This window comes from Boleophthalmus pectinirostris, unplaced genomic scaffold (assembly GCF_026225935.1).
Source record: "Boleophthalmus pectinirostris isolate CB_2022bp ecotype Guang Dong unplaced genomic scaffold, ASM2622593v1 HiC_scaffold_15, whole genome shotgun sequence".
Taxonomy (NCBI): domain Eukaryota; kingdom Metazoa; phylum Chordata; class Actinopteri; order Gobiiformes; family Gobiidae; genus Boleophthalmus; species Boleophthalmus pectinirostris.
Genome location: NW_026571070.1, coordinates 21352084 through 21375036, shown reverse-complemented (window position 1 = coordinate 21375036; position 22953 = coordinate 21352084). Strand labels below are relative to the sequence as shown.

The following is a 22953-nucleotide window of genomic DNA, read 5'->3' as shown; positions in this document are numbered from 1 at the left end:
GCCAAATATTTAGGGGGGAAAATGCACCTATTTGACGCACATGACATTATTTTTTATGCAGCATTGTTGAGCGCTTCAGTCACGCCCAGTCTTAACCCCACCCCGTGTTCATTGAGCACAGTTGTCGATCCGTGTCAATTATATTTTTATACAGTTGCTATTGGCTGTAATAAACGTCCATCATGCGTAAAACCCTCTACTGTGCTATCTGATTGGTTGGTGTACCGAGCAGGCCCCGCCCTACCTTCAAAGCATTTTTTTTTTTTTTTCGTGGAGTGGCCAGACGGGCTGGGGGAGACGGGATGGCAGTGCTAATAGGAGTATCTAACGGGACATGCAGACCGACACATTTCTACTGATAATTTAAGTTGCGGTAAGTACTCTGTGGTAAGATTAAATTACTTTTATATGCATATTAATTGATTATATTTATGCTTGCATTTGTTGTTTGAGTAACTAAAGTAATATCAGTGATATAAGCTAGCTAACGGAGTGGTCAATGGAGTGGACCCCCAGTAGACCATAATAAACATGCGGTTTCCAATCCAAGTATTTTATGTTTTAAATGTTATGGGTTAGGAAAAACTACAACAGCACAGATATCCATTGATTGGATATCTGTTCCTGCTTTTCGTGATTTTTTTTTAACAAGATGCTGAGTAAATGTAGTGAAGAGGTGGTGGGGGAGACGCTGTGAGTTGGATGTGGGTCAGTGACGGGAAGCGGCGGTGCGGAACAGTGATTGATCGAGCACTATTAGTTCAAGCCTGTAGGTCTATATGCCAGTATTATACAGCCAGTGGGCAGCAGAGATATCAGAACTGAGAGGAGCCACGAACAGACAGCCCATGTGAACACACAGTGACTGAAGTGATGTGTGACATCCATGTGATGACAAGCCCTATGTAAATCCTATGGAGATATAGCATAGATGTAGCCTTCTATTTAAGCATGACCAAGATGTTATCATTGCATGTGACAGACACCATGTTCAGCAAAATTTCAGTTGCATTTGAATGATTCACGTTATGTATACAAAGTAAAGATAAATTGCTAATTATTCATCACTGCATCTATGTTCGGACGGTATCATTACTATCTTATTAGTTATTCTACGACCGGGACTATTTCCAAACTGACTAAAGCTACAAATGCCTTCACTGAGCCTTCACTAGACTTGTTATATCTTTGTAATTGTATAAATACTACTTGTCTCTACTCTTGTCTCATTGCCTATCCACTCCACAGTGACATTTGGTCAAAATGGCCTTCAGGCATAGTTTCTAATGTCTCTGCAATGCTGAAAAGTATTGTCCTTGCATTAACATAGAAGTAATGTACATATTTAAGGCAGCATCAAGCCTGACATAAAAATTGTATTATTCATAGCATGAGAGCAAGGCAAACAGCCATACAAGAAGCAGTACTCATAAATTGATAATGATTCATCTTAATGGACTTCCCACATCTTTGCCTCAGCGTTTCTGTGTTGGTATCTTCACCAGGGAACTGCATTGTACCCTGAATGCAGGGTGAATGTGACCCCTATCGAGGATCAAAGACATTTTTTGCAGTTGATGAGGCTGTTTACATGCTGCTAATGGGATATTTGAGAGGCTACCTTGTGGGTCTAAGCCCAGAGTGCTATAGTCATTATTCCAGTATCCAGACCCAGACAAAAGAGAAGATAGAAACTGGAGATGGACACTGTACTGTATGTCTGTTTTTGTGTCTTACAGCGACAGCTCAAGTGTTGGGTGACACTTTCTAGTCGTGGCCATGTAGTACTCTCTCTTCCTCTCCTTCTCTAATGAGTGCAGCTCATTGGGCTTTCATGCTGAGGGTACAGGGGCCCTTAAAGGAGGATGAGGGGGAGGATGCATGGGAGAGCTGGTGCTGTTGCCGTGTGAACGAAGGTCTATTGTCCCAGGAACCTTTCAGTGGTTTCCCGAGGTCCCTGTTTGTACCCCTCCCCCCAATACACTCCCTTTTTTCTCCTTTCACACCCACCAGTACGTCAGTCTTCTAAACTTTACTTTAGCCTCTCTCTTTTGACACTTTGAAACTCTGAGTGCTCTTGTCCTGCTTCAGAACTGTCCAGTACTTCTAGTTTGCATTTACTTTTCTAAACCGTGTTAAGTCTTATTCCCTCCTCCCATACCTTCATTTGCTCATGATTTCGCCTCAGTGATTGTTATGCCAGGCAGATAGTAAAGGACATTCAACCTCATCATTTACGACCCAGTATTAACCATCATTTCCTGAGCTTTATTGATGATGTCATTTGAGCCTTTGTTTTGTGGCTGTTGCTGGTGGTTGCAGGGGGCAGCATGGCCTTGTCAGAACTCTGATGGTGAGAGTTGGCTTTGGTGAAAGAAATGTCTCTGTCTTTGACAGCTGTTACAACAGACTTTCTCTCTCACACAGTAATAACACAGTACTAAGGCTTAGTGTTTATACAGTGAAAGGTTTTGATTTTTTTGAGGTTTCAGTGTTCAGGATACTTCTGCTGTTACCTTTTGACCAGGACACTCTTGAAAAAGTGATTTATTTGTTTCTTTCCCTGCAAATATTGATCATGAAATAAGTGAAGCCCTCACAATCTAGATTGTACTGACTTACTTATATGTACTTGCTAAAAATATATTTTCTGCATAAATATTGTAGTAGCTCTAGTGTGAACATTTCATTTCACTGTAGTCTAATTCTTTCAGTATGTGTTAATGTGTATTTTCAGTAGTTTGGGTGTGTGCATCCTCGTCCTTCCTCTTCGTCTCTCTTTGTGTCATATTGTTTAAGTGTTTGGGCAGGAAGCAGAGATGTGACACTGGGAGGACCAGGAAACAGGAGCAGATTGGAAAACAGGAAACAGGAAGGAGTGGCGATAGAATGGCCACTGTGATGCTCATTGGGATCTCAGCTGGTTTTACTATTATCTGAAGACCTTTGAACTGATGAGGGCTGCATCAAAGACAAATAAAAGTTTTTGTTTGCTCTGTCCTGTGTGATGCTGTTACAAATTTTGGAGCACCCTCTGAACATGGGTGGCCAAACACAGTCATGAATCAGTTTGTGTGAGGGGGTCCAGCTGGGCCTCTGTCAAGCTGTGCTGGGATTAACAGGAACACTGTATCTTCCTAATGCTTAAATCTCACTGCTGGTCTTTAGAGCACTGATGGTTGTAGCTTTCATGCCTTGGCCTGTTATGCAAACTCCACTGCTCAGAGTCAAGAGGGGGAGAAAATATTTAGATTCAAGGTGTTCACAGAATTTCACCTGTTAAATTATTATTCAAGACTTGCACTATATTATTGAATCAAATGGAATGGACCCACAGTCACATCTTCCAACACAAAACTGTGCACTACTACTGTAACAGGATAAGGCTGTACTCAAAATGACAAAATTACAGATTTCTTGGGAATCTGCATATTGATACTAGGGCTGTGTATCACAAAGATACTTTTAAGCAAGGAAAACATCAGTTCAGCAAGCTTTTAAGAACTTATTTTAGGGATATTGTATTGTGAGGTTTATGGCAATACTCAGTCTTTTACCAAAGTAACTGGTGGTAAGTGGTGCTATGAAGTTAAAATGGTGAAATAACTGATTGTCAATGTAAAGGTTATTACTCAAAATCAAACTGTTTTCATATAGTACATGTTTTACTCTTGCCTCATAGCGTCTCTTGTCCTCTGCTTTTGTACAGTGTGTGCCACTGGGACAGTCCTGGTGTGAGGCCTCACCATGCCACTGGTGAAGAGGAACATTGAGCCACGCCACCTCTGCCGGGGCGCGCTCCCGGAGGGCATCGGCAGTGAGCTTGAATGTGTGATGAACAATACCCTGTCCGCCATCATTCGTCAGCTCAGTAGTCTCAGTAAGACACACACACTCACACAATTAATTGAAGTGATTATAACGACAAGCCAAAAGTTCCAATTTTATTTCCTTAGACTGTAAGCTCAGTGACTTTAGCTTGAGGACTATCTACTGTGTAGCCTCTTTTTAGTGAGACAAGATCACATGGTTTCATCATTAATCCCGCACCAGTAATTGATTTGGTCGTTGTCATAGTTACGGAGCCTGGGGTTAGTGGGCGAGCGGTGGGCTTACTGTGGCCGAGGACTGGGACACAGGGGCGGGACATGTAATCCTTTTAGATGGTCACAAAATGAACTCATCAGGGCAGCTGTGGATATTCAACTGTTTTAAGGCCTTTGTGTGGTGGTTGTTTGTTTGTAATGCCTGTTTAGATCTGGAGAAAGGCATCCACTACTGTGTGTCTTCAACTTAACATACACTACAGTATAAACAATAACCATAGATTGTAAAAAGTACAATAGCTGATTAAACTATTTAATGACAACCCTAGGTCTAGACCAGGCTAATTCTTCAGGCTAAAGTAGATTGGTAATAAAACAAATTCTTGATAATTCACCTATACATTCTGTACCAGAGATTTGCAAAAACAGATATATTTACCTCAGTTATTTTGTTAAACGTACAACACATGGCTCATTGAAATCCAAAGATGTTTTTGCAACAAACTCCAATGAGTCAGACCATTCTCTGTAAGTCTGACCATTATATTGTATCAAGTTCCTGCAGTGGGAGTAGGCCTTTCAACAGCAGCTGTGGGTTAAATATAAGCCTGAGGGCCCAGTCTACATACTACATACAGACATGACACACAAATGTATCTCTACCAAAATGACAATGCCCTATCTCCATTATCCAGCTTTAAAGATTCCTTTATCTGTGCAGGGACAATATTTAAAGGAATAGTTCGTAGTAAATTTAGCCTTAGGGAAGATTGTTTTTCCTCTGGCTGCTTATGGACCAGACCAATTCCCATAGGAGTTCAAAGCTGATGGGCCCCGACTACCGGATGTAAGATTCTTCCTTCCTCTAAATATTTTTCCTGTGGCCCATCCTGTCAGCAGGAGGGACAGAAATAAACTTGGCATGTTTTTGTTTGGTACAACACCTTTTCATCCATTGCTCTCTACATTTGAGCATTCTTATAAACGTTTGAGTGAAACAAAACCATTTCCATTCAAAATGTATTCCTAGTTATATTTCTATAGTTATTTAAATCATACCTTAACATAATTGACTTTGACCCAACACATAAAATCACTGGTTTATAGCCTTTTCCAAACATTTAATGAATCTTGACTATCTGTGTAGTGAAAAAAGTGAAAAATTTGCCTCTTAATGCAGAAAATGCCACAGTTGGTAGATGTTGTTGGTGAAAAACACATTCTCCTGCAGCCCTTGGCTGAGGATAAACCTGTTTGTACATTTTCCGTGTAGGTCAATGGAAAATAATGGCCTTGCAGTACCTCTCAGACTTGAATTTCACATTGTGTCACATTACTGCAGTATTGATTCAGGCCGCACAGACATATTTGGCTCCAGATATGGATTGCAGATGTACTTCTCATAAGTCTTATTATAAGTCTTGCCTGTCTTTGATATTTTTCCTGTGTGTTTAGGTAAACATGCGGAGGACATATTTGGTGAACTGTTTAATGAGGCCAACAACTTCTACCTACGTGCCAACTCACTCCAGGACCGTATCGACCGGCTGGCTGTCAAGGTTACACAGCTGGACTCTACCGTAGAAGAAGGTGGGTCATAGGGTCATGCTTGGCTCTGGTGTTGCCTGTTTTCCATTTTCCGCCCGCTGTTGGAGAGTTCATGAACTTCTAGCTCTTGTTTTGTTGAATATCTTTAACCCTGTTCCTCTCTTTGTGGCTAATAGTTTCCTTGCAAGATATCAACATGAGGAAAGCCTTCAAGAGCTCCACCACTCAGGACCAGCAGGTGGTGTCCAAGAGCAGCATACCCAACCCAGTTACTGACATGTTTAATCTGAGTGACAAGCCTCCTCCTCTCAGCATCCTCTCACCATACAGGTATACATATATACCTGTATCCTCCTCTTGCCAACTACCCTGTTCCTCCATTCCCTCATTTGTTTTTACAGGGATGACAAGAAGGATGCCCTTAAGTTTTACACAGATCCTTCCTACTTCTTTGATCTCTGGAAGGAAAAAATGCTGCAGGACACAGAGGACAAGAGGAAAGAGAAGAGGAAGCAAAAGGTAATCTTATAATCCAAACAAAACAATTGGCTAATACGGCTTCATTAATCATAACATGTGAGTCATAACTCTCCAAAGGAGCAGAGACGTTGTGTGGATGGCACATTACAGAGAGAGGTCAAGAAGGTCCGCAAAGCAAGAAACCGCCGTCAGGAGTGGAATATGATGGCTTTGGATAAAGAGCTGAGGCCCGATCATCGACACACAATACACAGAGACAGAGCCACCTCCTCTGAAGGCTCCATGTCTCCAGAAAACAGGTATTTCTACTGCACATGTGCCTTCACATTTGTCCATGTTGGCCATCCCATTAACTCTCTGTATTCTGTCATTCAGGGTTCATGGTTTTGAGCAGCATCAGTATCCTAATGCCATGAACCATGCTGGGCACGCGCACACTTACTCTGGCCCACCACCCAGTGTCCTCGCCGCTCAGATGGCAGCAGGGCACATCCCTAAAGGGGTGGAGCTGGAGGGCAGAGGTCGGGCCATGGCCTATCAGAGCGGGACACTGGGGCGCACACACCACCAGGTACCACTGCCCCCTCCACCAACTGAAGCTATGAACGGAGGCTCCATGTCGCTCCCGCCAGTAGACTACAGGTATAATACACCACACAACCACATTGCCCAACTGATATGTGTGTCATTCTGAACTGAACTGAACACATTATCAGTCTGTAATGGCTTATAGTAAAAACATGACAATGTGACAACTATTTGAATCTGATTGCATCTGAAGCATCACAACAGTTGAATAAGCCAAAAAATCTAACCTTTGTTACATCCAGTTGAGAGAAACGCATAGACATCTCCTGTCCACAAATGCACAAAAAGCTTCTTCTGTATTTTTCACAAACAAAATAGTCTGTATTGACATCACATTAGGCTGAAGTATGCCTGTCAGCGTTGCCATGTTTGTTTTGGTTCGTTGAAGTGCTTTGGCTTTGACTCCCGCACAAACAGTTCTGTGCTGTGATTGATGCGCCCACCACCTGTCGAGCCCTGTCACACCAGTGAGGGCCAAGATGGATTCTTTTGAGTTTGTGAACTCACAAATATCGTGAAAATCCATCTTGTTGTGCAAGGATAATTTATCACATCTAAAGAACACCTGGTTACTCTGTGTGCTCTGACCTAACACAAGGATACTAATGCTAACAAGTTCTTTACTACAGGATGCCAATTATGAGCTAATGCTGCCATCTAGTGGCTTGTCGTGAACATGTGAACATATTGTAAACTTTGGCCTATGAGAACTTAGGACTTTCCTAACATTGTCTTTTGTCTTTCATCAGTATGGATGGGTATGCCAACACTCCTCCTCCCCCTCCTCCTGCCCCACTCATTCCTTCAGCTCAAACTGCCTTCGCCTCTCCTCCTGGAGGTCCCATGTCTCCAGGACCAATGGGTGCTGCTGGGAGCTATGCTCCACCTCCACCCCCTTTGTCTGGAGCACAGGCTGCCCCACCTCCCCCTGGCCCTCCTCCACCTCCCACCCCTGCTGGTGCCCCCCACTCCACGACACGCAAAATGTCCTCATCTGCACCTGCTGAGAGCGCAGTTGTCAGTGATGCCCGGAGTGACCTACTGGCTGCCATACGCATGGGTAAGTGTCAAAGTTACACATTTATACATTTCTATAAATTGTGTATACTGTATATGTATCACAAACAACAATTGGTCATAAATCATGCAATTGTTTTAGGTATCCAGCTGAAGAAGGTGCAGGAGCAGCAGGAGCAGCAGGCAAAGAGGGAACCAGTTGGAAATGATGTTGCCACGATCCTGTCACGACGCATTGCTGTGGAATACTCTGACTCAGAGGACGACTCGGAGTTAGAGGAGAATGACTGGTCTGATTAACACTAAACACAGTACAAACTGATAGTTTAACCACTCAGTGTATACACATAATTGAAGACACATGTTGAAGCAATGCCCACTGAATCACAATCACAGTTACTCACATATTGTACTGTTCTTTAACATAAGCTAACCATGTAATAAGAACTGGAAATCATACTAAATCAAATATTTAAAAAATTATAATCCTGACAACTGAGCAATGTGAATGCATCCCAGATCTCTACCTGTTGAAACACTATAGACACCCTGTAGAAGAAGCTTATCTCATATATTCAGAGATGCTGGAAATTTTCCTCTTAAACTAACCAGTGTAATTGTATTTTTATTGTGTTTTTTTTTTTTTTTTTTACTGAAACAGTTGTTTAAGCCATAGATCAGGAGGTAAGTTTTTAACATGTAGCCTACATGAAAGTAACTGGAAGCAACTAAGTACTAGCAGAATGTTCTGTATAAAATGCTGTGATGAAGTCAAAGAGATATTTAAACTTATTGCTGATCACTATACAAACAGATTATGGCTGTATAGTGAAAATAATAAAATGATGAATGAAGCATTGTGTCTTTACTGTTCCACTGTCGTCATAGAGACGACACATACCTGGCTTAGTTTCCACAGAAACGGAACAGCTGAGAAGGAAGTTGCTAGGGAAACAGCCGGGTGAAAAAGGATGAGGACAAGGCATGATTTTTATGCACAGCACATTTTTAATACAAAATTAACAAGATCTCTTAATAGAGTGAACTAATCAATGTAAGCAATAAAAAGTACAACTAACACTTTGGAAAAATAGACAACACAGTCACACAAACTGTACAATATCTCAGTTAGTGCATGTTGATTATCATATGTTTCATTTTGCAGATACTTAATTTGTGCCATTTTCATCCAAAAAAATAAAGTGCATTTCACATTGAAAACTACGCATACATATACACAAGATGCTGTTACTGTGGTGTTCTGGTCTGAAGCCTCAAATGAAAACACACACATTCACAGGCCCTTGAGTGTCTGATATTTAGCTCTAGATTCAGAGTCACCATTTTTCTCTGACTACTGATTTATCAACATGGACCAACCACCCCTATGACCCACCAAATATTACAGAAGTAGCGTCAGTTAAACCATTCTATGAATGAACAAGTGTGCACTGACTACATCCAGTTTCACAGTCTCACTATATTGTAGGTGGATCAAAGCCCTTTTCTCACCTTCCTCTTTACAAATTCTATGTGATGTGACAAAAACATTCACTCATCTGACACCATGTTTTGTCACCAACCTCAGGCCTGGCTACCCATTAATCAACACTGACATGTAACCTGAAGCAAGAAAAGTGAACATCACTAGAACAAATGTTACATTGCCACTGCCTTGACGATACTTCATTCTCTGTGGTACAAACCTACTGCAGTCTTGCGGGTAGCACCATGCATGGTGATCCTTCCTCTTAGGCATGCCTTATTTACATAGATAAATTACTTGTGACGGGAGGGGGTTGATTTTAGAAAACGTGTTGATTATTACTACATTCATAAAAAGGCTTTACAGCGCCATACAACATCAGAATCTGAAAGTACTCAAGCCAGACTTAAGTGGAAAAAATAGAACTATTCAATAAATATAACAAAATAGACTATTCTCCAAAGGAATACAAGTTTGTGGTGTTTTGTGGTGTGCCAGCCTGAGCTGTTGGTGCTCACAGAAAACTACAATCTGACACTGTGCACAAGTTCACATATAGCGGCTACAGTCCAAAGCTGGGAAATGCTGCTCTTTTGATTTCCTTGCATCACCTCTTTTAAAAACATATTAAGCAAGGAAATGAAGAGGGAGCAATTCTTATGTCTTTGGAAGTGGCCAATTTTAGCTCATATAATTGTTCAGAGGTCACTTAATGGGTACTTGCCTTAACCAACCCAGAATTATTTTAAATACAAGAGAATATAAACATACATAAACATAAAACACAGTAGGACTATGATCCTGTTAATTTAGAGTCCTTTCACTTTGGCTTGAAGTGCTGGAACATTTGTGTCCTATTCATAAATACGATTTGTGAAAAGGTCTACATGCTTTGAGGCAAACGCCATCACAAAACAACATAACGAGGCCACTTCTCTCAGAGTTCACAGGAAGACTGGCAGCATTCACAAAGTTAGGGGTCAACACAGGGCAACCCTTAATACAGCGATTTGTAACCCCTGACGACACAAGGGATGGATCACAGTCTGCTGAGTTGCTGGGACACAATCACACACACATGCACACATCCAATGGACATGCAGCTCATACTAACACCGTCTCAAGTTTAATATCCTGGAGTGGGCAGTTCAAATGCTACCACGCTAACAACTAGTCAATGCAGACACAAAGGAGCCTACGCTTTAACAGTTCAGCTTGACCAAATATGCACAATTTAGAGGGCCTTTGGTGGACCCAAATGAGGCAGTGGTGTAATAGCACTAGAGAATCTTTCACCACAGGTCTTAATTCCACTTTTTGGCCAACATTTCTGCCTTGCCCACCTCAGCAGGAATAAGTCTTGGTGGAACAGAGATGTTATTGCTGTCTGAGTATTGCTTCACTAACTAGTATCACTCACAGGGTTGTTATTGCTGATTTGTATGGACAAAGAATACAGATTTGTAACTTAAACTCCACAAACTCAGAGCAGCTGGTAGAGCATATCTCTGAACTACAATACAATGCATTTAATGTCACTTGAGTGATGATTTAGCTCTTTCAATGAAATTCATGTGAGGTACACGGCCTAAGTAGGCTGTAGTTCTGTAGCTCAGTAAAATTATTTAGGTAATTTATTATAACGTTAAGATGACAATGCCTGGAGTACAGCAGTAAATACGAGAAGAGGATTATGTGCTTGCATGCAAATCACTGGAATCTAGCGTGCATTTTAGATTGGTTGATTTATATGATGTTATTACGCTTAATAGTTATTTGGAAACAGCGGTGACCATTGGACCTTGTTTTGACACAGACAGTAGCCTCTCAGGCATCCTTTGAACAGAAAGACGTAGACGCCATAGAAAAATAACGTTTAAAGATGTGCAGGAAGCGCCGAGGAGAAAGAGCGTCTTAATTTCGTTCTCGGCGTCTGTGGAGGACGCAGGGCGCGGATCAGAGCGCGCCGTGTCTATTTTTAGCTCTCCGCGGCTGTTTAGCTTTCGATGCACGTTCAGAGTGCAGCAGCAGAGCGACTGGATGCTGCTCCAAACGGGTTTTTTTTTTACCGTGGAAATCTCAGTCGTAGTGGATGAGCCCTGGTTTCTCACTGTACCCAACGCACGGATTTAATATCTAGACAGCCTTTACGCACTGCATTACAAAACAAAAACCCTCCCCCATCTGAAAATACAACACGTGTCAACCCCAGGCCTTGGTGTTGTTAAATATGCACGCTTTATGTACATCTGCTGCCTGTAGCATGTGACACGCTGGTTCTCTGCAGAATCGAGGGAAAAGGGCGTGGCACAGATTGCACGAAAGGGAGCAGCCTCACAGAAGGCCGCTATCACTGGGGAAGACAGTGATACACCATGCCCAATGATGTGTGAAACAAAGAACACAATACCATCCTCTCGGTAGGGCGGTTGATAATTAACAAAACTGCATCAACTAGTAGCATCCGTCTAGTCAGAAGTGCTGCTATAGCCCTGGCCACATGATGCTCTCCCAAGTGTGCTGCTGCTGGGACACTGTAGGGCCAGTGAGAAGCACAGCTGGTGCCTCACTCAAACACTCTCCTCTGGGCTCACACGTCACTAGGGGTCCTTGCTCTGTGGGCAACACTGCTGGGCACACATCCGCAGCACACCAGCCACAGGGCTTTCTGGATCTCCTGGTTCCTGAAAGCATAGATGACGGGGTTGATGACAGAGTTGTATGTGGCAGGCACCAGCGTCGCATAAGTGTAAAGAGGAGGGTAGGTGTAGTCTGCAATCAGAGAGTAGACAGTGAATGGCATCCAACAAGCAGCAAAGGTTCCCAGGATGATGGCTAGTGTGGACACACCCTTTCGTGTGGTGACGTAGTGAGGCGTGGCAGCGAGGAAGTGATGTTGGAGAGCAATCTGGTGAGCGTGGCGCATCACTATTTTACAAATCTGGACGTAGAGCTGGAGCATAAGGCCAAACAGCAGCAGAAAAGACACAGACAGCACAGCAATGTTGTTCTTGGTGAGTGGGCGCACCACGCTGCAGGAGGCCTCCTCTGCCAGACAGTTGACCCCTGTGACCGGCAGCAGCCCCAGACACAGGGACAGGCCCCAGAGCAGCACCAGCATGGTGTAGGTAAACGCGGCAGTCCGCTCAGAATTGTAGGTCAGGGCATAGTACAGGGACAGGTAGCGGTCAATAGTAATGGCCAACAGGCTGAAAACAGATGCTGAGAAGGAGGCCACCACCAGCCCCACAGTTAGTAGCTGGGCTGAGTCAGAGCGGAGCAAGTAGGCACATGTAAAGTGAAGCACCAGTCCCAGGCCAGCTAAAAGGTCAGCCAGTGCTAGGCTGCCAATAAGCAGGAACATGGGGGCCCGCAGTGCCGGATTTTGCCATATGACCAGAACCACCAACGCATTTTCACAGGCAATCAGGGTCCCAGAGGAGCAAAGCACAATGTCCCAGGGGTTGACCAGCAGAGGCAGCTGGCTGGGGGGGTAGATGTCCTCCTGAGGGAATATGCCCAGATCTGTGCTGTTATCCAGTGGGCCCCCACCTCCACTGGCCCATGTGGTTGGGTCCTGGCCCACCCAACTGGGGGAGACTGGTGACTCTTCACTCATTGTGCTCCCGTCTGAAAAACAAAAGTACAGTACAATCTCTGAAATTGAGTACTTAAAAACCTATGAAGCTTTTACATTCCAGTAGACTTAAATATTAATACATGTAGACTATCAGGCACATGTGTAGGCCTAATATAGAAATCAGCAGGGGGCTGCTGCTGTGCGTCCGTTATGCATCCATGTGCTAAGCGCCACTGGAAGACATCTTTGTGTTACACAAAACATTAACATTCAAGGTTATGTCTAATGGGCTGCATATGGCCTCTTAGATAAAAATAAGTCTTCATAAAAAAATCGTCTTTATCATTATTTATTATTAACTTTTGGAAAAGGCTAAAGAAAATTACTAAGCCACCTGAGGCACATTCTGGAGGGCCAGATGCCGGTCATTATTCTCGTGCTGTCAAAGACCAACGGCATCTCTGTTAATATTGACTGGTACTGCAAAAGACCAGGGTTTTTCTAGATGCACACGCGTTTAAATAGTTCAAGCAGCAGCATAAAACTGCAAACGGTTCACATCAACGAAAGCTGCTTGTGCTTTGTGTACTCAGTAAAATAGGGATGTTCAAGCGAAAGAGGATCAGCTCTAAACTTACCTTGACAGCGAGGCTGGCCTTCGGTTTAGATGGAAGAATGGCTGCTTGGTCTCTCCATGGTGTGGATGCTGGTAGCGCTGCGCCGGCGTACAGAGGCACAGCCCGGAGAGGATGGGGATGCTGAGCGGAATCCTCAGCCTCGCAGCCAGGAGGACGGAAAAGGCAGTGCCTTTAGCGGAGCATCACTGTGCGCTGTGGATTGCGGCTGTGCAAAGCTCAGAGCAGGCGCTGTGAGGAGGGGGTAAGAAGGCAAAGGAGAGCGGGTCGATATTGAAGGAGGGCCAGACCGGTTGAACTGTTATAAAAACCGTCTAGTCCTACCGTGTCAAGGACACGTTTTTATTTTTACATATATATATTTTTAATATAAATAAGTGGTATGCAAAAAGTTGCTTAAAATCCACTGAAACGCCTGTTTTGACCGGCTCCTTCCTTTTAAAGTTTAGTCTAATATTGGCCTATTGACGACTGCTCCAACTGAGGTCAAATTTCAGATTCCAAGATGCTGGATGAAGTGAGTACTCTCCTCCTGCGACGCCATGCTATTCTGGTCCTGTCTGTGCTATTAACAGTAGCCTGATGTGTGTCAGCCCCCTCCTCCCTGATTCCATCTCTCCATCTCCTGCCTTTTTGTGTGCGGTGCTGCTCCAAGCACTATCACTGACGTGCGCATCACGTGTGCATTATGTCGGTCATACGCGATGTCCCCAAACACTTGAGATTTGGGGTGTAAATGCATTTAAATAAATTCCTTCATCAATATACTTTTCGTTATAGCGGGAGCGTGGCTTCCCCAGCTATCACCTCTGGAGGGCACCAGTGAGCACCTATGAGTCATCAGTGAGCACCTGGATAACATAGAAAGGAGCACACCCAAAAGACATGTTTATAGTTTTATTTCTTTTTCTTTAAAACAGAAAATGATCGCTTAACAACAGGCCTTTTCAAGCAAACCCTCACATTTAATTTGCCAACACCTACAAAACGGTATCAAAAGTGCACCATAGTGTTAATACATCTTCTTAATGTCTAACATTTTCCAATGAGAATAATATCTTCTTGTAATATTTATACAAATACCATTCTGTACACGGTAGAAAGACACAACCCCCATGGTGTACTCCAGAGAGGAGACACTATCCTTTCCCACCTTTATACATCCATGATCATAAACCTGATCCAGTCCGAGTAAAAGCCAGTGCAGTATAACAGTGTGGGGTGAAAACACCAGGCCAATATTACATCATATGAATTATTAAATAACCATTCATTCAACTCCCAAGGCAAAAATTAGTACATCACTCATATGACCAACTTACATCTGTACAACCCTACTCATCGTCCGTTTAAACAATGAACAATCTTGACACAGTTTTCATTCAACAGTGTCTTTGTCCCTGCTGCAGAAAGCGTCCAGAAACACAGGATGAAAACTGAACCAGAAGGGACAGCTGTTCAGGGGGACACTTCCACAGCTGAGAGGCAGCGCTGACGGCCTAAAGCACATGTTAACATACAGCTTTAGGAACAGTACCTGCGGTGGTGCAGGGTCCTTTGCCCTACACAAAGAGGAGGGAGCTCGCTTACTGTAAAACACTCAACATTTAATCTCTGGACTGGTAGAACAGGATGTATCCAGACTCGGAGTTCTTGGAGATTTCAGACGTTAAGCCATAGAATTCTTCTATTGCCTGTGCATCAATTTTCTACAGAAAGAACAGATGAGAATACAAATGAAAACAAAAGCTATTTTTTGAGTGAATCATGTAGAGATGAATATTTTCTTACCTCCACAATGTCATCATCAAATAGCAACCAGAAGTCATGACTTTTTACAATTGCAATGTAGTGACCCCGATTTGGACCACTGCAAAGACATACAACTTCTGTAACATGCAATCCCTTCACCTCAATTTAACAACTGATTAATAAAATTCAAAAACAATAATAGATCATTCATTTTCTAAAACATGCTTCTGAAAACATTGGTCTGAAACATCTATATAAAGATAAGGTTTAGCTTAATCTTGTTTCACAGAATACCCCTTATTTCTGTTTTAAACTACAAATGTGGCCAGGTGTAGGCAAAATTCCAATCTGTAAGCCTAAAAAATATCCACTCTAAACTCACCTTCCACAGTGGACCACTACTGCCACCAGGTCATAGAGCCGCTCAGGATTGGTGGCATCTCCAGAAGTGTTGAAGAGACGCAGCTCCAAAGGGAAGACTACGCGATAGGACAGTTTTGTGTATCGTTGTAGCTGCTCCATGTATTTAAAGCGCTTCAGATGCAGTGCTAGGATCATGGGTAGCTTCTTTACTCGCATTCTGTAATTACAATTAAGTGTAAGTATGGTTGACCACAGACAAGACCAGGAACTTGGAGGGCCATTACCAAAAGCAATATGAACAGAGCAGTGTTGGCAGAGCACAACCAGACCTTAGATTGGGTACTATTTGTATAATATAATGTACATTTGCTATTTGCCATAACAAGGCAGAACACAACAGAGGCATTACAGGCTGCAGCTGAGAAGTAAAACCAAGGACAGTTTTTTCCAGCATAACCTCTGACTACTACCGCTTTGGAACAAAGCATTCAATAGTAAGAAAGTGTTATTGTTTTCTATAAAGCAAAACTGTAAAGGACACCAAACAAAGCCAATATTGCTCGGAATCTCAGGTAAGGTCAGCTGTCCAATGGTTACATTGCAGGACCACAATCATGCGTTCAGATTAACTTCAATAGATTAGTTAAAGCAGAGACGAATACTGACCTCTTGTGTGCCTCCTGCTTGCTCCTACATTCTTCACAGTAGTATTTGTACTCGCTGCACAGTGTCTCTGTGTTACTAAAACCTCTGGAATATGTCAAAGGAAACAGTGTGAACCTGTATTGCCTATTACACAAACATTATATTAAATGTTGTTCAAACCTGAGGCAGTGTGTGATGGAGGTATTCTGTTCTACATCAACTGAAAGGTCCAGAAAGTCCTCATCTTTACTGCTTATCTATGTGGAAAAAATAATCTTATTTAAGATGTTATTTTTACGAAGTATATTACAAAATCTAAAAACATACCGTTTCACAGGTGAGGCAGCGTGTCTCATTGGTTAGAGTGCCTTGGAAGATCTCATGGACCCAGGTAGGAGCAGGTGAAGCATTGCTATTATTATTCTGGGAGTCCAGTGTGCCGTTGGCAAGACGGCCATTGGTCTTCTCTTGTTTCCTTTCTTCTTGGAGTAGATCAGCGATGGTGTTTAGTAGGTAGTTCAAGAACTCATGAGCATCTTGCTGCATGTAGTTGTCAAAGAGTTCTGAGAAAAACAGAAAAAAACTATATTAAGTCTCATTTCATTAAATTCAGTGCAAGTAAGCAGTTATTATATTCACCATTTTCCTTGCGTAGACGTGTAATAAACTTCTTGGGTGGTATAACACCCACTTTCCTCTTTTGATTGGCAATACTATGGAACAGGTCAGCCAAACATGTGAGCAGGTTCTCTTTCCGCCGAGGCTGGCTGCGATATGCCAAGATTTTCTCCCGAAACGGTCGGCAGAAGTAGAGAGCCTGCAATACTGAGTTGCAATAGCAGGTGTTTCCAAACTAAAAGAAAGTGCAAAGGTAATCAAAAGCAGCAATAAGTTAAATACTATTACAAATACTAATACAGTCAGAATCACTTACATTGACCAACCCAAAGTAGTGCTCATTGACCGGAAACTGCTCAGATCCAATCTCTTTCTCCAGAGCAGAGGCATTGGCGCCCTGTAATAATCAAAGTCATGAAATGTACAATTCAAGCAAAATCATAGGCAACACATTTCACAGTATATAAAAGACATGTATCTTCAATAAGTTGAATCAAAATGTAGCAATAGGGCAAATGGTCATACTAGATTTTATTAACACAATTTATAACACATTTTCTTTACTTGTAAGCATTTGGTTTTCTACTACTTATTTCCAAAAGTTGTTAAATGATTGTCAAACAGACAGAGCAGTTGGTCTGATGCAAAGTGAACAGTAATGAATACACCTGGAGCGGGTCCACAACTGCGTAGCTAATGATAAACCATGTCGTCATCGCCTGCAATAATAAAATGTTGTATCTCCTAAATGCAAAAGGACATAAGATGCTCTAGATTACACACTGTTTCACAATCCTCCAAAATGCGCAGTCTGATGAGGGCAGCGCTGCTTTTATGAACCAGATGTGGCCAGTTGTTTGCTGGCTAACTACAACTGTGGTTTAGCTCCAGATGCCCAATGTTAGCCAGCTAGCAGCAGGTGCATTGTCACTTGGCTGAAATACTTAGTTACATCACATCACTGAACAGACAGGATAGTAATAAGCCAATAATGACCGCAAATATAACCCGACTGTGGCATTTGAACTGATTGGCGAAGCTGAGGTTGCTGCTTGCTTTGCTTGCTCGGAAAACTGCTTTGCTAGCATAGACAGCAGCAGTAGTTACTTCATTGGGAATATTTCTTTGCGAGTCAATAATAGTAATAATAGGCCATGTTTTTGCATAATCCCGGAGTATATAGTCTAATTGATACAAGTGACCAAGAGCAGCAGACTCACCATGGTACAAAAAGAGGCAAATTTTGAGACTGTCATTAGGATTTCCATTCGGCTAACGCCATCTTCCACTACACCTCGGTGCGCTAAGACTGTGGGCTGCTCCGAGGGGGCAGCTGTCGATGTGCTGTTTATAACTGGGCCCGGCCTCAAGAGACAAGAGAGTAACATACCATTTACTTCCGGATTCGTTTTTGATACGCTCTGTAAATTTCACCAATTTCGATAGAATGGTTGAGCATGTGTAACACACCCGCTAAACAAATACATAATTTTAAGTACCAACACTTTTTACGCATATTATGTTTTTCTACATTTAATACGCCAATTAATTATTACCATAAATAGTAAATATCTCTTATGTGCACACACAGTATATGATATTGTTACAAATACCTACCAATCCAACAATGTAAAATGTGTTGCCAATCTACTAAATATGTTATTACAGTCTATGGTACACAGCTATAGTGTCATCAAGAATATTCTTCATATCCGTAATTGAATAAAATACTAGATTCTAAGACCATAATAAGTCTGCTCTGTCAGATTTATTGATTTTACGAAATAGACTGGATTGACTGACACTGATTATTTGTATCTGAAATAAATCTTTAATAGTATATGTTCAGGCGCTATTGCAGCTGTCCCAGCCAGTTTTTGAAGGCGGAGTCTTGGGTCCTCAGCTCTCTCTTTCCGCTGTACCCGCCATCTTGTAGATACCGGGGGTAAGCTTCTCTCCGTGTTAAATGACAAATTATACATTTTTCATGCTTTTCCCATCCTTATCTTTGAGTGTACATGTTAAAAATACCGTTATATATTTAACCATAGCCTTATATACCAAAAAACCATACTTGATGTGTTTAGATTAGCCGTGTGAAATGGGCTGAGTCCACAGCGTGGCTGCCCATGTGGGCCTCCTATGCGCCGTAGTCAGCTAATAAGTTTGCCATTTATGTTTGACACCGCTTTTTACTTTTTTGTTATTCCCCTTTAAGGTTAGATTATGTCTTTAGATTATCGACATGTGGTCTATATTCCACATTTTGACATGACTACAGCCATGGCCGCTGAGTTCATAGTTTTTGAAGAAATTGACGGGCGACCAATTCTTCAAGATACTGCATTTCAGTGACGTCTACACTGATACTCCAGCTGTTGAATTTCATAATATTATACTTTAAAGATCTTGTCTGTAGCCTCGTTATTTCTAGTCTCCCACCACTACCGTTTCATAATCCATAAAATGTGCAGATACTCTGTGATGATTCTCCTCCATTGATTTTTATAAATGAAATAAAATGCATTACATTTCACCGGCGAACTGAGAGTGACTGCACGGGTTGCAACTATTGACTGACTTATTTATTTTTCAAATAGTATTAATGTATTTTGTTCTGTGACAGTAATCAGGCACCATGACGAACACCAGAGGCAAAAGGAGGGGGACCAGGTACATGTTCAGCAGGCAATTCCGCAAGCATGGTGAGTACTTAACTGTGTGAAGAATGTCCTCGATAAACCATGTCTCACAAATCTGTCCCCCCTAGGCCCTATTCCCTTGTCCACATACATGCGCATCTACAAGAAGGGTGACATTGTTGATATCAAGGTACGAGCAGCTCTGATTATTTAGATCAGTTTGCATTGTCGTCCTTTGGATTACAATTATTATGCATTTTTGAACAGGGCACAGGAACTATTCAGAAGGGTATGCCTCACAAGTGCTACCATGGCAAGACCGGGCGAGTTTACAATGTAACCCAACATGCTGTCGGCATCATTGTCAACAAGCAAGTGAAGTAAGTAACAATCATTCATTATGGCAGTGTAACACAAAATTAAGGCTTATGTTGTAACTGCTCCAGGGTTAGGGTTACGTTAGGTTCATCTTTGCTTTTACTGGGATTCTGTCTTGGAATTTGGACAAACTTAATATGCCCATGTTAATTGCACACATCTGGCAAAGTCTGATGTGAAGGTGTAAAATTTGAGTAATTCTACATTTGCTTGTCACTTCTTAAGCTTTTGTTTGATGAGGGTTTTGTTTTCCTTATTAAAAGGTTGTCTGGAATAACATTTATATGGTACAGGTAAAGCACTGAAGCCCAATACTTTGATTACAGGTTGAATTAAACTGAAAGGAGCTGCTCTTTGCACCATGACTGCACACAGTGTGGCTAAATCTGTTTAACGTTGCAAAGTAATTTTGATAAGAAAATATTGTGCTATTTAATATCAATACACCTTTGTATTAAAAAAAAAGTGTTGTCTTGCAAATACTGGAGCAAAGCCACTTGTCTAATCTAAAAAAACAAGTTTTCAGTAAAAGTTTAAAAATAAACATTTAAGTGTGTGTGTGATGATGGGGTAATATAATAATTAGTTTAAATAGTAATTATTAGCTAAATAATTGTGACTGATTTTTGCCATAATCAAGCAGCAGTTTAAATACTACTGCTTATGAGTACCTTTTTCAGGGGGGGGAGTTTTACCCCAGTTTCACTTTGCCACCAGGACGTTCATCTGTCCTCAGTGGTCATTCATCTGGGGAAAAATATAACTCCTCAAAAACCTGTGGTTTGATTCATGTTTGACCTGTGGTTTTTGAGGAAACATGATTGCCAGCTGGTTATGTGATTTACTTTGCTTTAACCATGTTTCTGACTGTTAAAGGGGTAAAATCCTGGCCAAGAGGATAAATGTTCGCATTGAGCATGTCAAGCACTCAAAGAGCAGGGACAGTTTCCTCCAGCGTGTCAAGGAAAATGAGGCCAAGAAACTGGAGGCCAAACAGAAGGGCACCTGGGTGGAGCTAAAGCGTCAGGTATGTGCATCATTTGAAAAAGGTCTCGCTGTACTATGCATAGACATTTATTCATATGTATACAGTACTTTGTGGATGTTTTCTGGTCTATTGATCTTATCCCATGTGTCTCTTCAGCCTGCTCCTCCTCGTGAGGCTCACTTTGTCAGCACCAAGAAGAACGAGCCCCAGCTCTTGGAGCCCATCCCATATGAGTTCATGGCATAAATGTTCTCAAATAAAGTCTTTGTACAGATACAATCTGCTTTTTGAGTTTTATTTCTATAATCCATTTTATCTTTAGCGTAACCATAAACTTTACTCAGTGGAGAAGTGCTACATTGTATTTTTGTGTATACAGAAAAAACTCATGTGTTTTGTTTTTTTAAATTGGTTGCTGAGAGTGAGGGTCGGTATATTGGTGGTTTTCGGGTTGTACAATGTGATGCCGTAGTCCTGGATGCGCAATAGCCGGAACTCTGATTATTGGTTTTTGGTTAGAGAATATAGAATTAATCCAGTGTTAATGGCCTTCGAACTTCCTGGTGACATTTTGGGGGCTTTTCATTTCAAAAGATAGAAGTTTAGTTTTGAATTGGCAATCGCTATTCAATGGTGCTAATCTTTTACCATTCAAAAAACAATGGTTAAGATATTTGCTCATTAACCGCTCAATATTGTAGTCCTTTGCTTGTCCGTTAGGGGGCAGTGTGCACAAGCAATTGTCTTATTAATTAGCCCTACAAGGCAACAACCAGTAATCATACTGTACAGAAGGGCCAATGCTAATTTACATGATTTGTATATACATAATGACACACTGTTACAATTATAGTCCTATAATTATGTCTAAGTCTAATATTTACCACATCAAATGAATTCGCAATTTTATTTTATTTATTTTTTTATAAAAAAAAACAGCCAACCAATAAAATTTTATGGCATAACATTAAGATCAAGATGACCATAGACCTGACCTGGGCATTGTACAGCTCCTGGGCCACATATGGCCCTTTGGTTGACTCTGACCAGCCCTTTTAAGATAATTTGGAATGACAAAATAAACATCCTAAACATCCTTTATAACTGTATTAAAGCTGCACTGCTTTTATTTTAGAGGTGTTTTTTGTGACATTTTTTGTAAGGCAACCTCACTTTTTCATTTCTTAGTCATAACATATACTTTTACCAGTCTTACCATCTTATCAAAACAATGCCATTTTATAAAGAAATACAATTAATTATGCAGAATTGAGTTAAGCATTTTGGCCTGACCCTCCACAATATTTTCTGTAAAATAATATATAAAATATATAAAAATAATTGCCCACACCGGCCATACACTAATGACTGTTGTTTATGCAAGTTTTTATTAATCATCAGGCAATATAAGAAAGTGGCTGAGAGTTATTGTAAGCATAATAATAATACACAGGCTTCTGTCCTGAAAGCATGGTAGTACAAAGTTTATTAGGCATTCATATTTTGTTGTTTTTCTACAAACAAGTAAGTTTTTTAAAACGTTTGATGCCATAGCTCTTCCTCGTGCACAGATGTAGTGGAGTGTGGGGCACTTGAGTGTGTAATCAGTTGGGGTTGAATGCCTGACTGCTGATGTGACTAATGGGTTATCTTATCCCAGGAGCAGCTCAGTACTCTACCCAATATTGACACTTATTAGGCCAGTTTACTGAGACGGGGGTGACAGGAACATGTGCTCAATTGTGTCAAAGACATACTAAGGACAGCATCATGGAACGCATTCGTACACACAGTCTAGTGTGAATTTTTTAGGATTTGTGTAATTCATGGAATTGTGTATGGTAATAATAATATGCCAAAGAAAATGTCGCATTAAAATATTTTTTTTTCACTATAGGCTATAATAAACAAAATATGCATATTCTAGTTAATTTATACTGTCCCATTCATGGGTGTCAGCTTCCTGTTATAGGAAACAATTCAAAAATTTTCACCATTCAAGATATTTTGTTTTAGGTTGTCAGTTGGCAACAGTCCTAATTTTTTTATTTGAATTTATTTGTTTGGAGGATAAGCAGCTTGAGATGTGTCATCATCTCGTTTTCAAGGGGGTCCTCATTTTTCATCACTCTGTAACCAATGGATACGAACTAAAACTTTTCTAAAACTTCTTTATATTTGGACTGG

The 22953-nt window shown here is 41.4% G+C and overlaps 4 protein-coding genes across 4 annotated transcripts; 2 read left to right on the top strand and 2 right to left on the bottom strand.

The window, feature by feature from the left end:
* The first annotated feature begins 261 nt into the window (after positions 1-261).
* Positions 262-8473, top strand: wasf3b (WASP family member 3b). Its single transcript, XM_020925564.2, has 9 exons — positions 262-373; positions 3710-3880; positions 5502-5636; positions 5771-5924; positions 5996-6113; positions 6192-6373; positions 6450-6716; positions 7412-7722; positions 7822-8473. Exons 2-9 carry the CDS (start codon positions 3748-3750, stop codon positions 7977-7979), a joined length of 1458 nt encoding a protein of 485 aa, XP_020781223.1. The 5' UTR covers positions 262-373; positions 3710-3747; the 3' UTR covers positions 7980-8473.
* A 3282-nt stretch (positions 8474-11755) lies between these two features.
* Positions 11756-12784, bottom strand: gpr12 (G protein-coupled receptor 12). Its single transcript, XM_020925567.1, has one exon. The coding sequence runs from the start codon at positions 12782-12784 to the stop codon at positions 11756-11758; it is 1029 nt and encodes a 342-aa protein (XP_020781226.1).
* Positions 12785-14264: 1480 nt separating this feature from the next.
* usp12a (ubiquitin specific peptidase 12a) lies at positions 14265-18131 on the bottom strand. The gene is made up of 9 exons (XM_020925565.2): positions 17979-18131; positions 17075-17155; positions 16780-16993; positions 16468-16703; positions 16321-16397; positions 16162-16245; positions 15515-15712; positions 15172-15250; positions 14265-15089 (listed from the first exon to the last, which is right to left on the bottom strand). The coding sequence occupies exons 1-9, from the start codon at positions 18024-18026 to the stop codon at positions 14988-14990; spliced, it is 1119 nt and encodes a 372-aa protein (XP_020781224.1). The 5' UTR covers positions 18027-18131; the 3' UTR covers positions 14265-14987.
* Positions 18132-18634: 503 nt separating this feature from the next.
* Positions 18635-21045, top strand: rpl21 (ribosomal protein L21). The gene is made up of 6 exons (XM_055150938.1): positions 18635-18703; positions 19385-19463; positions 19529-19590; positions 19668-19780; positions 20655-20805; positions 20923-21045. The coding sequence occupies exons 2-6, from the start codon at positions 19397-19399 to the stop codon at positions 21010-21012; spliced, it is 483 nt and encodes a 160-aa protein (XP_055006913.1). The 5' UTR covers positions 18635-18703; positions 19385-19396; the 3' UTR covers positions 21013-21045.
* Positions 21046-22953: the final 1908 nt, after the last annotated feature.